General features: G+C 37.9%; 1 protein-coding gene across 1 annotated transcript; it reads right to left on the bottom strand.

Annotated features, from left to right (window-relative positions):
* Window positions 1–240: 240 nt before the first annotated feature.
* LOC140159489 (long-chain fatty acid transport protein 6-like) lies at window positions 241–15402 on the bottom strand. Its single transcript, XM_072182977.1, has 9 exons — window positions 14893–15402; window positions 13955–14170; window positions 13236–13400; window positions 12803–12927; window positions 3526–3726; window positions 3138–3231; window positions 1762–1969; window positions 1382–1479; window positions 241–1011 (listed from the first exon to the last, which is right to left on the bottom strand). The coding sequence occupies exons 1-9, from the start codon at window positions 15389–15391 to the stop codon at window positions 701–703; spliced, it is 1917 nt and encodes a 638-aa protein (XP_072039078.1). The 5' UTR covers window positions 15392–15402; the 3' UTR covers window positions 241–700.
* Between the last annotated feature and the right edge of the window lie 795 nt (window positions 15403–16197).

Raw genomic sequence — 16197 nt, 5'->3', positions numbered from 1 at the left:
GCTGAAATGAATAAAAATGATAAACATTGAAATATAAAAAAACGTCTAACACTAATGACTAACACCAGAACCCTAATTAGACTTCTCCGTAATCCACTTGCACATATCTTTTCTTATTTAATGTACATAAATCATGATTTCTATTAATTTACACAATTAATAGATTTATCAGATTCGATCTTTTCAGTATTCTCTATGAGCTTCTATGTGTTATCAGTTTTACAATTTCTTTACTTGGGATTTTGCGGTCACTAAAACGCGTATAGATCTGAAAGTCAGAATTGTCCGATAAGTGATCCTCAAATAATCATGCTGAGATATGTTGCATTCTATATACGTGACTGATAGAAACCTTTTCATGACTATTTATTGTATAAATACTTTGTAAGCATCTGTGTAATTTCGAGTTCAGCTGAATGCGTTCATCGTGATGATAACATTACTTTTTATTTCTCAAAAATCGTCAATCTCATAGTCGATGAACATTTCATGCACTCACGATGATTATGAAATTCGTTAACAATTTTTGGATGTTTGACACTGCTATTATTAAGGTTGAGTTAGGCCTATGTTGAAAAGACCATCCCTGCTTCATATGTCATTGGATGCCTTTTCCATAAATCATATTTTCAGTTTATTCACATGACTTGCCATATAGGTTTCATTCATTATTTTTATTCAGGCTATCCATGTAATTTGTTTACAATTTAGCTTTTCCAGCTACAATCTTCTGCATCACTTGCTGATCTAACGGAACGTATGTTTTCTTTTCTGTCTCCAAGAAGTACATCGGATCCGAGACCAAATTAGGATCGAACCCTTCCTTTACAAGATCTGTCTTTTTGTGTTTGAATGTACCCGTGACATCCATTGCAGACGTGATGCGTAAGAACTTTGGACATGCGTAGCTCGGTAGGTTTTTGGTGACATAATGGTATAGCTTTTTGGTATCTAGGGCTGTGCCTTGTGCAAGTATTATTGCTGCCATTCCTGCTCGACCGTCTAAGTTACCTGAAAATAGAATAATACTTTCCATAAGATAGGGTTGTAAAGTGGGGCACAAAATATGTACCATAGATTCGTACTAGAGACTTACTCCATTTTAAACATTTGACTCAATACAACGCGATGAACAAGAAGTTTTCATGACAAAACAATAGTTACATAACTACCGATATTATTATACTAGTATTAAAAAGATACGAATTATTCTATGAGCAATTGGATGTACCTCCGGGAGACAGCTCCAATGAAAAAAAGATAACCCTATTTCAGCAAGGCTCTCAACATCGGGGCTGTTACTCTATTGGAACGACCAAACTGGTCACAATGGCTACGCGCCTGCGTTCATCCAAGAGGGGGAAATGGAGTCAGGGCTTACTTGGTACTTTGACTCCATAGACGTTGGCTTCTTGTATGCCTGGGAATCGATGCAGAACTTCTGCCACCTCGGTTGTCGCGACGTTCTCTCCTTTCCATCTGTAATGATCAGAAAAATCAGACTATACGTTGGCAGTTTTCATGATGGCCAAAGGTTTTGGCCGCAACGTCGGTGATTCCATCTAACCAAAGTGAGTTTTTCTGGTTAACAATATTCAATTTTAATCAATTGGCTTTTGATCAAAATATGAAAATCGAAAGAATGCTGAGAAATTATTAATAAAATGTAGACTGCATAGTATCAAACAAGTATTACGTGTTTGTGCCGCCACCTCAGCCCCACACCCACAGCACGCCCCCACAACCACACCCCAGACCTACCTAAACGTATCGCCAAGCCTGTCCATAAAGTAGATGTATCCATCCTTATCATAAGACAACATGTCTCCTGTATTGAAATATAAATCCCCTTTGGTCTTGACATCTCGTAGCAGCTTCCTCTCATTGGCTTCATTTGAACCTTTATAACCTTCTACCGGTCTATCTGGTGTTATCTTGGACACAAGGAGCCCAGGCATGCCAGGTTGACCTGTTAATAATAGTTTGGAAAAATTGGGCAGGTGCACCTTTTAAAATAGATAGATAAGAATTGGTTCTCAGCAGAAACACACTTCGTTCCTGATGTGACTTCCTTGTCAACGCATACGCAATATATTTATTCCATGACGGTTGTGCTGGCTTTTTTATGATAGGTAACAGTAAGTAATGATTAAAGCATGAGCAATAGGAAAACCTGTATTTTCCGTAAATTTTTCTGAAATTTGTAGAACCAAATACTAATAATTATAATATCTGATTAATTATGGTGTCAAATGTGTGTTACAATACGTATGCATGACGTTGAAACAATCATGATTGAAAAAACACCAATTATTTTAAATATAGTCATCGCCAATGACTCAATAAATCGTATTTCTTTGATAAATATTAGTGAAGCTGACCTTTCACCCCCTGTCGTTAATTACTCTACATAGCGCCCTCTGTTGATTATAATCGCCGAATTCCAGCCTCTGAGTTTTGAGACCAGAATCTTGATGCCGATGAAATCAAGGAATAATTACGATGACGTCATCAATTTCTATCGGGATTTACTGCTAAATACGTATTATAGTATGATAAAGCAAGATGGTGCTGACGTCACTGTAACTCTCAGTCGTGAAAAATCGCTTCGCAAATTTGGCACGGAAGGGTGACGAGTCGCCATAATACATTCTCTGATCTGTCTCGCAGACATTGTCGCCGAAGTCGCCAACAGAGGGCAGTATTTAATTATTAATAATAGAATAATACTGCCCTCTGTTTATAATTTTAGCGATCGACAGAGGGGGCAAATAGGCAATTTTTACCGACAGTGGGGGTATAACAGTAATTTATACAGTAAAAATACTTATTTTACACCATTATTTTTATTTTTATTAGAATTTTAATGAGTTTTGTTCAACATAATTCGGAGAAATTGACGGATAATACATGTTTACCTAAAGCTCTTGATTAAAGGATATCACAAAATAAATGAGGAAACCAATGAATCTCTTCATCTGTTACGTTATTCATACAGCGCTAATATCAGTGCTTTTACTTAAAGGTGCGTCTTGGGTCAAAGTGCTCAGCGACGTTCTGTAAAGCCCAATGATCTTATATGATCGCGCTATATATCCGTGTTTTTTTTAAGTATATCTTTGGTGAAATACACTTACCCGGAGGTACTAGTATGCACATTCCATTTTTGTCCCTTATTGGCTGGGCCGTCTCAATATCACATTGTATAAACTCTATCATGCCAGTCAACGCCTGCAAAAGACGGATTCTAGAGATCTTACATTAGTGTTTGTGGCAATTCAATGATTCAAATTGAAATAATTATGCATAATTTTGTCAATAATGTGTCAAAATTCATAAAAATACTTTCAACTCTTTCAAGGACACCCCGTGTACGGTTTGATATATTCCCAGGATATAAGGAATACCAATTAAAAATATCAGAAATGGCCATTGTATTAATTTCTTCAAAGCTCTTAAACCACTAGGTGTTTTTATTTTATCTTTTTTTACCATTCCTAACACCGTGTTCTAGCTGTTGCTAACCTTGATCAATGGCGTGTACCGTCCGCATGCCCCAACTTTGCCACCACAGTTCACTATGAAAGCATTGCCTTCTGTTGCTGCAAAGAATTCTGCAATAGTCTCGATGTTAAACCGACGTTGGAATTCCTCCCATATATCTGGTCGTAGTCCATTACCAATCGCTATGCGAAGTCTATGGTCGTAACGGCCGTCGTCTGGTTTCTATAAGAAAACATTAACGAAAGGTACAATTTTTTTTATCCAACTAGATAACTTTCCTCTCTTATACATAATACCTGTAACATTCAGCAAAACGAATTCATGTCTTGCTTAATTTTAAACCGAGCCTTTTAAGGTTAAATACAATTGATTTTCAAGGCTTGATTCCAGAGGGGCGTAAGTTAATAATGGAAACAGCCATGCAGAAAAGAAGGAACTCACGCGTACAATAGTGTATCAATCTGAACTAGGGCCACGGACAAACCGCGGTTCGTGAGTCATCCTATATGTTGCAGGGATAGGGAAGGAGCGACCATGATTGGACCATATAGGCTGATGGGGGGGGGGGGCTGATTGTGGGCAGCCGTTTTCGGCAATTTTCCTTTGGATTTTCTAAATTTTCAATTTTTAGAATTATCCTGGATGATATCTGTCGTGAAATAAATCAATGCTTCTCTTCAATCTTCAATTGATACACTCCTAACAAAGCGTGATGCTTGTCCAAGGAGACTCTTGATGATGCTCAAAGATGTGCAGTTGTGCGATGTGCAGAAACTATACAGGTGCGAGTAAAAAGTAGATGCCCAACTAGATGAGCTGGTGAACTGCAGTGGGCTGCATAGCCCGGACTGCAGGGAGAGCTACTGACTGGAAGATGTTTGGTGATGTTGCTGACACAGCTTCCAGAGGTAGTCTGTTCCATGTAGGAATTGTCCGAATAAAAATGAGTACTTGTACAGGTTGCACCTTGCGTGCACTGGGTTATAGCGGAGTTTGTGTGATGTTCTACCAACGGTGGGATTCATCTTGATGTTGGGTGGAAAGCCGATGTTGATTAAGCTGTGATGAATCTTGTAGAACAAAGTGCATTGGGACATTGTTTTCCTTATGGCAAGTTGATCCAATTGCAGTTGGTCTAGCAATGGTGTTACGCTGGCCTTTCTTTCAAACACTCCAGTGATAAATCTTACAGCTTGGCGTTGTACACCCTCCAGAGAGTTGATGTCACGAGCAGTGTGCGGGCTCCAGGCAGCAGATGCATACTCCATCTGTGGTCTTACTAATGCTTGGTACGCTTTCAGCTTGACCTCGGTGGAACAGGGTTATGTCATTTATGTATATAAGAAATAGGGTTGGTCCTAGGACCGAACCCTGCGGCACTCCTGATATCACTGGGGCCCAGGAAGAACAGGAACCATTAATGACGACACATTGTTCTCTATTTGTTAGAAAGCCATTGATCCATGTAAGTGTCCTTCCCCTTATACCATAATGTTGTAATTTTGTAGCCAGTCTCTGATGCGGAACCTTGTCAAAGGCTTTGCTAAAATCCAAAAGGAGTACATCTGTCTGACCAGATCTGTTAACGCACTCTGCCCAGTCATGGATGGCTTCAACAAGTTGAGTCTCACAAGATCTTTTCTCTCTGAAACCATGCTGATTTTCCACAATGATGTTGTTGGCAGCAAGGTGTTTGGAGATATGTGAGAGAACAATGTGCTCCATTAACTTGCAGGAAATGCAAGTTAGGCTCACAGGCCGATAGTTTTCTGGTGCTGACTTGGTTCCTTTTTTATAAATTCCGGTGACATAAGCCTTTTTCCAGTCGTCAGGGAGGATGCCTGTTTCAAATGACTGACGGTAAATAAGGTGGAGCATTGGCGCTATTTCAGAAGCATAGTCATGCATCATTCTGGCCGGGATGCAATCTGGACCCCCAGCTTTGTTGACATTAATTTGAGTAAGTTGTTTAACCACTCCATTTAAGTCAATGTCTAGATTGTCAATGCTGGGAAATGATGTCACTCCTTTGTCTGGTAAAGTGGACAAATTTTCCTCAGTAAATACAGAGGAAAATTGCCTATTGAGGGCTTCTGCCTTTGTGGCGTCGGTTGTGCATGTTTGCCCTTCTGAAACAAGTGTGGGTATTCCAAATGTCTCCTTTCTCTGAGATCTAATAAATGACCAGAAGCTCTTGGGACTGGACTCTAGACTAGGCCCCAGTATCTCATCCATGTAGTGATGGTATGACTTGCGTATCATGTCTGTAACATGGTTACGTTGTTTTTTGTAACTATTCCACAAGCGCTGTGATTTAGTCTTTTTTGCTGCCTTGTACAACTTGTCCCTTTTTCTCATTTGTTTGACTATATCATGGTTAATCCAAGGATGACTTTGTTTTCCTTTTGAAAAATGATGAGGAACACATTTCTCCATGGCCTCAAGTATGTACTTCTTAAGCATAGTCCAGTTCTCATTGACTGATCTTTCAAGAGGCTGACTCTGGAAAAATTGATTTGTATTTTCCTCCAGCATTGATTTTATGTTGTTAGTATCTGCTTTCTTGAAGTTGTATAATTTGCGTGGCGACTTATTTTGCCTTTTCGGCTTCAGATTCAAATCAAACATTAGTACGTAATGATCACTAATTCCTGGATAAGTTCTGATGTTACTAACCACATTTGGGTTGGTGGTGCATATTAGGTCTAACACATTTTGTGAAGCTGGTCTGGTAATAAGCTTGTTTAGCTGTGCCAGCCCAGATTCAGTTAAGAAATCCAGGAAATCATCATGCAACTTCTTATGTTTAGATTCAGTTTTTGTCTCCCCTAACTCCCAATCTATATCTGGGAAGTTGAAATCGCCGCAAACAATGATGTTTGGGTGGCCTTTGCTCTTAGTCATAACCTTGTTGATACTGTCAAGAAGGCGATTTACTGGTTCTATTTTACCGTTTGGTGGACGATAGAAGCTGCATATGTACACTTTACCAGTCTTTACAAACTCCATATGCGCCCAGACTAGCTCGCATTGCGTGTCAAATTCAGGAGCTTCCACAGTAATAAATGTATCTCTAAGGGCTAAGAAAACACCTCCCCCGTTTTTCGTACGATCTTTGCGAATGACATTGTATCCATCTGGGAAGATGGAACCAGATGTTATTGTGGAATCTATTTTTGATTCGCAAGAGTGGGATTTTAAAGTTGCTTGGAAAGCCAACCTCCCTTTTTCTCCTTTGAGACCATCACAATTTATTACCATGGTTTTCAGAGTTGGAGATTTGTTATTCTTTGATTTATAGGGTGAGTTCGCTTTAGATTGGTTTTGTTTTTTGGGTGTAGATGTTTCATGTGGAACAAAGTCTTCTATTTCCGAAACATCAGATCCAAGTTGAAGTTCGTCATCAAGCAGACTGTATGAATTTTGTGTATCAAGATAACTATCAAAGAAGCTGGAGCCTACATTTGGTAGTCCGCATTTGATACATAACCAGGTTAGATTTGAATGCTGGGTAAAGAGGTTGAACATATGATCAGACATGATAGCGCATTCTTTGTGGTACCAAATGTCGCAGGTATCACATTGTATAGCTTGATGGTCATTTTCGACCTCCTGGCAACAGATACCACAAGGGTATTCCATAACTGGTGTGGGACCTGGGTTGGTTTCAACCCCACTTAGGAGCAGTATCATGATTATGATTTGACGCGTACTATTCATAGTTGGCTTGATTATTCCTTTTGGAAGGAATGCATGCGTTTTATTGCTGGTGAGAGTAGCTAACATTTCTTGTTGATAACCATTACTGAGAGGATGTAGTCGAGAGCCTGGTGACATAACTTCCACATTATGAATGTCTTTTACATCCCTATTGACACTAGGCATACACGTAAGCCACATGTAATTCAATGTTAGTATACAAAGGCAAAATCGGACGAAGACATCCATGGCTGCTGCGATAATAGTAGGCTAAACAAGGAGATATTGAATTTGATGGATCACCAGTGTGCTTAGGATGTGCATAAAAACTAATCAATAAATCCAATATGGCCGCCACTTGAGCTAAGGCGGGAAAATTTAAGTCAATCTTCAGCTAGTGTGACTCATCAAATATTAGCTGCAAAAATCCAGTAATCCACGGGAGAAATAATGGAAAGCTTGACTGACCTGAGTAAGTCCCTAGACTATGTCTTGGTTGAACAAACCACCGGGTGTGACTCCTAAGTCCTATGGCTATATGTGTACACTATAAACCCACACATGTAGGCACTGGTGTTGGGCTGCCAAATTTGGAAGGTATAGTATCAGTACATGAGTAGCCAAAATTTCCCATACAAAGTAGGTCCAAAAATCCTGCTTCTGAGTAAAAAATATGCTGCATCAAACTGCTGAGATGGATAATCCACTAGTCTGGCACATATATTGTTGATCATCAGATGAAACAGATCACAGAAACAAGGAAAAAAAGATGATATTTTGAGAGCTCATCTAAAACACAACTGCCATCATTGAGCATCAGCAGTTCCAGCAGTTCTATAGGCTATAATAGACCTAGTATGCCTATTTATACCCTGATTATGCAATATATAGGCCTACAACAATAACTACAACAACAGTAACAAAACCAACAACCAATATTTTGTTAATCTAATTTGTAAAAATATATTCATAGGCCGCGCCTATTAGACTAGCATATAGCCTAAAAATTCCTGAATTATATAATGAAAAAAAACGGGCAAAAACAATCAATCGCTGCAGTCAGAAAGAAAGAAACGAACAAAAAAAAAGAAAAAAGTGAGAGAAAAATAAAATAAAATAGATGGAATGGACCACAGAGGGCCTCGAACACGTACCAAAGTTTTCCAGCTCAAAACTATAGTATTAAATAGTCGAACGTGAGTTCGGCGCGCTAACCGATTGAGCTACTGAGTGACCTGTGAAATCCATTGATCTCAAACTGACTTTTATGGAATAGTGCATACCATGCTCTTATGATAAACAATCTCATCACCGCTGTAAATGTCGGAGGTATCGATGGCGAAAAACCTCGATTTTTGCAAAAGTAGCTGATATTTGGAGTGAAATTCAAATGGTAAAGGAATCGACATACTTTTGAGAAATAATGTAGGCAGTTAGAAATCAAAATTAACGTTCCACAATCCAGATATCGATAATGTAACATAACAGTGTTTTGTGGTACAAGATTCTCGAAAATTGTTCCCCAAAACGGGCTAATAAAATTTAATCGGTACTGTTTGGTTCTTCCCCATGGCAACATTATTTCTTTGGTCGATTTGTAGTGCAATACAAAAAAGGAGAAAACAATCACTCGGCGTGGTTTTATACGGAGCGAATATTTGAAAAAAACTGCATGGAACGTGTTTTTGATCTTATGAACATGGTGCGTAAAAATTATTTAAACGAAGGATTTTCAAACGGATGCTAAAAATTTGTATAAACACACAAAAATAATGTTAAGATACATCCATGTACCAACATTTGACTCACTGCGATATTTGATTGCTGAGAAAACGCGGTTTTAGAGAACAACTTTATACGTCTTTTATACGTTTTTTATACGTTTCTTCGTGTAACCTTAAAACACATAAATATTATATAACATAACGGACATCGACCTCCCAGTCCGCGCCAAATGTCCTCAGGCCAGGAATCAACGGAGGAACCCTTCATTGATCATGTAGATAAACCAACCAGTACCTATTGATGGATGCTGCTTAATCAACTCACAAAGAAAGGGTACTCATACTGCAGTTACTGTCCGTTTTCCTATACACAATACACAGTGCTCTTTCCCATTGACGCGTGACCTTTACAAATAGCCCTACGTTAACAGTATGGGGATATGACTAGTTAACGTCGCTGTGTGAAAAATAACCGGCCAATATTAAAAGTACTCTTCTAAAGTTCTAGAAAATATAGTTTTTTAACATGTCTTAAATTTTTAGCTAATTTAGATGTTTGGAAATATTCGTACTTTGGTGTTTTAGTTAATGTTATAGGTAATAGTACATTGCCTAGTTAACGTCGCTGTGTGAAAAATAACCGGCCAATATTAAAAGTACTCTTCTAAAATTCTAGACAATATAGTTTTGTAACATGTCCTAAATTTTTAGCTAATATAGGTGTTTGGAGAGGGTCGTACTTTTGTGTTTTAGGAAGGACATGTAAACGACAGATAACACCAAAAATATGAAGAAATTATTTCCAAACCGTGTTAAGTCAAAAATCATTATGTTGCTCATTTTCAAGAATGCTGGTTTACAAAAAGCACGCCATTGTCTGATTTCGTGAACAAAGCCACACATAACATTGTTTCCTTTCGTTTCCTTTATAATCGGTTACCCAACTGAAGCTATGAATACCAGCTTTGTTGCGATATCGCACATGAAAACAGTCACTTGTGCACAACCAGAGAAGTTCCGATTTAATCAGTTGAGCTGTTTCAATGAGTGTTATCTTGGTTTAATAGCTTTTAATGGGGTTAAGTCCTGCAAAGGTCGAGATGAATTCTACTGTAGACATGACTGCATCATGTTCCAAACAATATCCCAATCCGGGATCTAATATTAAATAGTCATATAACAGTGAAGCCCGTGAGCCGTGGTAAATGAATGATCGTATACATGTTATAAACTGAACTAGAGCAGTTTGGCGGCTTAACCGCGGTGTTGGCAATATTGTACCTTATTGTCTTTTTTTCTCGATCGATCAAGATCCCAGTTGACAGTCCATGACATGGATGGTATTTATGGATAGAAAGTCGAATGGGCCTTAAAGTTTAAACATCTCAGGAATGTTTTTTAAGTAATAAGTGAGGGATACCATAATTACAAATGGTACAGTTGACTCAGTTTTCTCTATTGTGTATGGGCTTGTGTCGATGTCATAAATAGGGTTTCCCCTAATCGAAATATTAGCCTAATCTATCGTCCAAGTAAATGTTCCATAGTCCTCTTATCTTCAGTATGCCCAAAACGTAAGGCTTACATCTTGCAACAACTGAGGTAAACCTCTTCGTAGGAAAGATTGTTTTCTTACGGTTTGACCACTCAGCAAACACAAAACGTTTTCGACGTCATTCGCAAAAGGTTATAAAAGGTTGTCAGAAAACGTTTAAATGTCGGGTTATATAAAGGGTATATTAAGAGTATAAAACGTTTTCATAACCTTAAAAAATATTTTTGATAATCTACTGCTCAGCAAACAAAAATGTTTTACAGAAAATGTTTAAATGTCGGGTTATATAAAGGGTATGAAAACGTTTTAATAACATTCCAAAAACATTCTTGAACACCTGATACAAAACATTCTAAACAGAATGTTATTTTCAGTCAACTGCAGCAACACCTTTTTGACAATAACCTCTTAGAAATAAATCAATCTGCGTATAGAAAGGGTCATAGTGTTGAAACCGCAGTACTGAGGGTCATGGACAGCCTGCTCACAAACTCTGATGAGAAACTTGTCTCACTCGTTGCCCTCCTTGACCTCAGTGCTGCGTTTGATACGCTTGACCACTCAATTCTTCTTAGACGCCTTGAAATCACTTTTGGTATACATGGCAATGTTCTCAAAATGGTTTCATTCATACGTGTCATTGTTAATGGCTCTACTTCAAATCCGTGCCCACTTTTGTACGGGGTTCCACAGGGCTCTGTATTGGGGCCAGTTTTGTTTACATTATATTCCCAATCCCTTTCAGATGTCATCAATCTTCACAATTGCTCTTTCCATAAGTATGCCGATGATACCATTGTATTTCAAGGTGGTCCACCTGAGAAGTTTGAGGTAACTAAGATTGCAATTCAGGAATGTATCAGTGACATTTTATGTTGGATGGACAGCAATAAGCTAATGCTAAACACAGATAAGACCGAGGTTATGATTGTGGGCACCACTTCTCGTGTTAAGCAGGTTGCTAGTAATTCCATCACAATTTTGAATTCTGATATCAAAATACAGGAGTCTGTTAAGTACCTTGGGGTGAGATTGGATCAAACGTTATCCATGTCCAGTCACATCAGTGAAGTTTGCCGTTCATCATTTTTGTCTTTAAGACGTATTGGGTGTATTCGGCCTTATCTGTCTGATAGAGCTACATCATGTCTTGTCAATTCAATTATAACATCACGTCTTGACTTCTGTAACTCGTCCTTGACTGGTATCACCACCGACCAACTTAACAGACTTCAAAGAATACAAAATTGCGCTGCCCGTTTAATCATGAAGAAAAGGAAGTATGAGCATATCACCCCCGTCGGATTCAGTATAAGTTAGCTGTTCTTGCTTTTCGTCATTTTGAAGATACGTTACCAACTTATCTGTCTGCTACGCTCTGCACGTACAAACCAGCTCGATCACTTCGATCTTCTACTGAAAGATTATTAAAATCTCCCCGTGTTAATCTGAAATCGGCTGGTGAACGCTCCTTTCATTTCGCTGCTCCGGCTGTTTGGAATTCGCTTCCAAACAGCCTCCGTAACACTACATTCGCTTACTCAGTTCAAAAAGCAACTTAAAACTCATCTTTTCTTCGTGCTTTTCCGGATTCACATATGTAACTTGTTTGTCTTTTTTGTTTGTGCGCCTTGAGTTCTTTTGAAGATTGTGCGCCTACTAAGAACCCTCCATTATTATTATTATTATTTTGGGGTTGAAAAAATATTTTGCGAAAAGCGTTTGCCTAAAATACCGTATTTGCAATAACGTTTTAAAAATGTTTTCATGACCTTTATATAACCCAACATTTAAATGTTCTTAAAATGTTTTGAAAAAACATTTTAAGAACATTTCTGTGTTTGCTGGGTTTAAATATTTTAACATAATGGTATTTAAATATTAATAAAATATTTGGCAAAAATGTTTGCAAAAATAGTTTACAATAACATTTTTTGAAAACATTAAAAAAATATTGTTGCAGTGTGTTTCCATACAAAACGTTTTAAAACGTTATCATGGCCTTTATATAACCCGACATTTTAATGTTATTAAAACGTTTTTACCCAAACCAAAAGCCAAAATATAACTTACTTAAAACGTTTTTAAAACGTTTTTGTGTTTGCTGGGCACATCCTTGGGGGTTTCTCCCCTATTCTGAAATGGATTGGTCTTTGTCACCTTCGCGTATTTTGCCGCCATATTGAAGATTTTCTTCCTTATTAGTCTTTGATCAAAACATTTTTTGCCGGGATTTTTTGTCTTTCCAAAAAATGTGCTTCATCGGAATACGTTAATGTGCGACGGTGAAAAATGTTTCGGTTTGTTCTGTATACTTTACCGGTGGTTGAGCCAGAAGATATCGACACGTTTCGCCTATGTATTGAATTATTGTTGCTCGGTATTTTCTGACTTCGTCCCAGAATTTCGTAGCGGAGAAACGGTGACTGATGGCCGCGGTACCTCCTATACAAACATGAAGGCAAACATAATGAAGGTATTATGAGATGCTATATGGTATTAGGGCCATTAATTGACCTTGAAATTATATATGAATATAAAATAAAGAGTAAGGCCACAAACCTAGAATCTATGTAACCTTAACGACAAATAGCGCATGCTTCATCTTTTGTTTTCTTGTCAGGCACGAAAGCTGGTTTCTAGCAGTTTCTAGATGAAGAGTAATTATGATTAGGTACGTCGTAAATAACGAGAAATCGTTGCATAATAATTTCTTATTATAAATAGGTCTATATTTATCCTAGCATACCTACCTATTTTTAAGATGTTGTTAAATCCAGCAAATAGTCCAGAACTGTGATACAACGGTAATGGTATGTAGAGAACATCTTCAGCACTATTTTCAAAGCCCGCCATAGACCAGATGTAAGTTGATGTCAACATTCGGCTGTGTGGAACATTGCAAGGTTTGGGCAGGCCTGAAAACAAGTAACATTCCTTGATTATGGATAGTTTTACGAAAGTACAATCAACATTATAGATCCTGAAAGTTAGAATGGACCGAGCAATATACCCTGCCTGATCATAACTCCACCATAGTGCTCCATGAGCGCTATGTGTTGACGAAATCTCAATTCTGTTGTAGCTAACCTGAGAAAGGTGACGCTCTCACACTACTCTGCAGCAAAAGCTATACTACAAAGATACATTAACAGAATGCACATTTGGGTCAAGAGCTTGGGGCTCTTCTCACAAGATATTAAAAACGAAATTATACACTTTTGACGGTTTTCGGATGCGTAGGAAATATTGTAGTGATAAAGAGGGGTGGATTGTACAATTTTGCGATATATGCTGTTAACAACTTAACCTTTGTTTATGTCGCCAATTCCAAACCAACTCCATGGTACAATTGTCATTATAATTATGTTCAGGTGAGATGTTGAGCCGATGCCGAGATATAATTATAACAAAATATCGAGATAACGAGCTATAAAACCACTCACCAGGATATGTCATATTCCGTACTCACCTGTCGTTCCAGAAGTGAATATATAGCAGCTCATATCCTCTAATGTTAACCCTTCACGTACATCTCGTGATATGTGGTCATCAGGGAACCTGGAGAAATCGAAATGTGAAACTGACGCAGGTAACACATCTTCTTCTCGGCCGTGTACCCAGATGGTTATACCAAGTGCCTTCAACTCTGGCATTATTTCCAGTAAGACGGCTAACAGCTCTGCTTCTGAATGAATATACATAAAGAAGTGACTGGTTTTCATAATCTAACTTATCTAATTTAATGTTTATTGTATTACCGGTATTTTGTCACTTTTATGATATGAGAAACTCTGACAAATGTATGATATGAACATTAAATTAGACAGGTTGAAATTCCTGAAACTGCAAACTTTATGCTACCGCTTAAAACTTACATAACATTAAATGTCATCCCTTTCAAGTATTCATGCATGGGGGATGAGGGTGTCAATTAAAGAAGGAATGTCATACTTGGTGACAACTAGACCTACCACATCTTAAGAAAATGTTTAAAGAAATGAGATGTATACTGGTTTTGTAATTAAGTAGTGATTTTGAATGCTTTTCATAATGTACAAGAGTACACACTCTGTGCCAATAGCTATAGATTCATTATTTATTTATCAGTGTTACAAGTATTCAAAATAGTGACATAACTCCCAATTTTTGTTGTTTCATTGCCTCTTTATTGTCTTGTAATTTTAAACCAGTTTTCTAGAATCTGAAATAATTTTGTCCAATGCATTTGCTGGTATTAAACAAAAATAAAAATGTATGGATGATTTTAAAAATGTATGCACAGGTTGTTTAAAGAACTGAAATTTGCGAACACTTTGTAATCCAGGATTGTTTTTCGGGTTATTAAGGTAATGGTCAGAACTTAGTATTACGGGTAGCCTCAAAACAATCCAACAACTAGCAACTTACCTCTTCCACATATTACCGCTTTTGCTTCGGACATTTTAATACAGTGTAGTAATGACAGTGCCTTCAGGTTGTAATTGAGGAATGCTGTCGCCACACCAAGTTTGTTGAATGCAAACCAAGTTGAAATAAATCCAGGCTCGTTATACATCATCACCGCTACAGTGTCGCGCATTCCTACAACTCCACTATGCTGAACGAATCTTGCTATTCTGTTAGTCTCTTTTTCAAGATCCAAATACGTATAGCATTCATCTTCAAAGAGAATGAACGGTTTGTCAGGAGATTTCTGCACATGAGCCTCGAATATGTCAACGATAGTAGTGTTGTTGGCTACGAGTTTTTGTACTTCTTTGGTCATTGCGATTCCACGTCGGATGACATCAATGTCGGCCCAAATAGTCGGGCCATATTTAACGCGAAGTAGACCTGCAATAGCAGCGGGTACTCCTACCGCAAGAGCGGCGGAATTACCCAAATTAAAATAAGAATTGACAGGCATTTTAAAAATCACACATAAGAAAGGACCTGGCCTAGGGGACCTGGTCTTCACGCAGAAAGTATTTGATATGAACTTTGGACTGTGTTTGAAGAAAAGATTAGATTCAATCTAGTTAACCAGATTATTCCAACATAACTTGGAGCAACCAACGTTGTGGTCAGTACCACTGACCTTCAGCCAGGTTGTGATGTTAAACACCTTGATTCCCGATGACGTCACCGTGTGACGTCATTTGAGTGCTGATTGTTCTGTCAGAAATTACCATGATAATAGGGCGAATCCACTAGTTCTCCAACAGCCACGTATGGCGATTTTGTTCGAGATAGGCCGAGCGACTCAGGTTAAAGCACACCACATTTACGATAAAAAGATACGTTTCATTCCCACTACGAATGCGGAATTGCCATTAATCATATGAAATGACTCATTTTTACGATCTTACGATTTATGCTCATTATCCGTTTTAACGTTACTAACTCTTAAAATTTGATCAGTTATTGTTTTCAAAGCGACAATTGGAAGTTCAAAACGCCGAAATGACATTGACATTCCCATATTCTTTTAACACATACATTCAACTACAAGTCAAGCAAAAGGTTTTAACACAGACCAAAAATAACGGGATATATTCTATGATTTGAGATATTTTCAATACAAAAAATATACACCACCAGACCACCACATGAATAACTAGGAATAAAGTAAATTCATCTCAAAATGCAACTATGTTTGAGAAATGTGATCTTTTTGTCACTGAGTTCACTATTCTATTCAGACATTGAGAGACTGGACTTTCCACAATAGTA

Source organism: Amphiura filiformis, chromosome 8 (assembly GCF_039555335.1).
Source record: "Amphiura filiformis chromosome 8, Afil_fr2py, whole genome shotgun sequence".
Lineage (NCBI taxonomy): Eukaryota > Metazoa > Echinodermata > Ophiuroidea > Amphilepidida > Amphiuridae > Amphiura > Amphiura filiformis.
The sequence above is the reverse complement of the archived record's forward strand: the minus strand, read 5'-3'. Positions and strand labels throughout refer to the sequence as shown.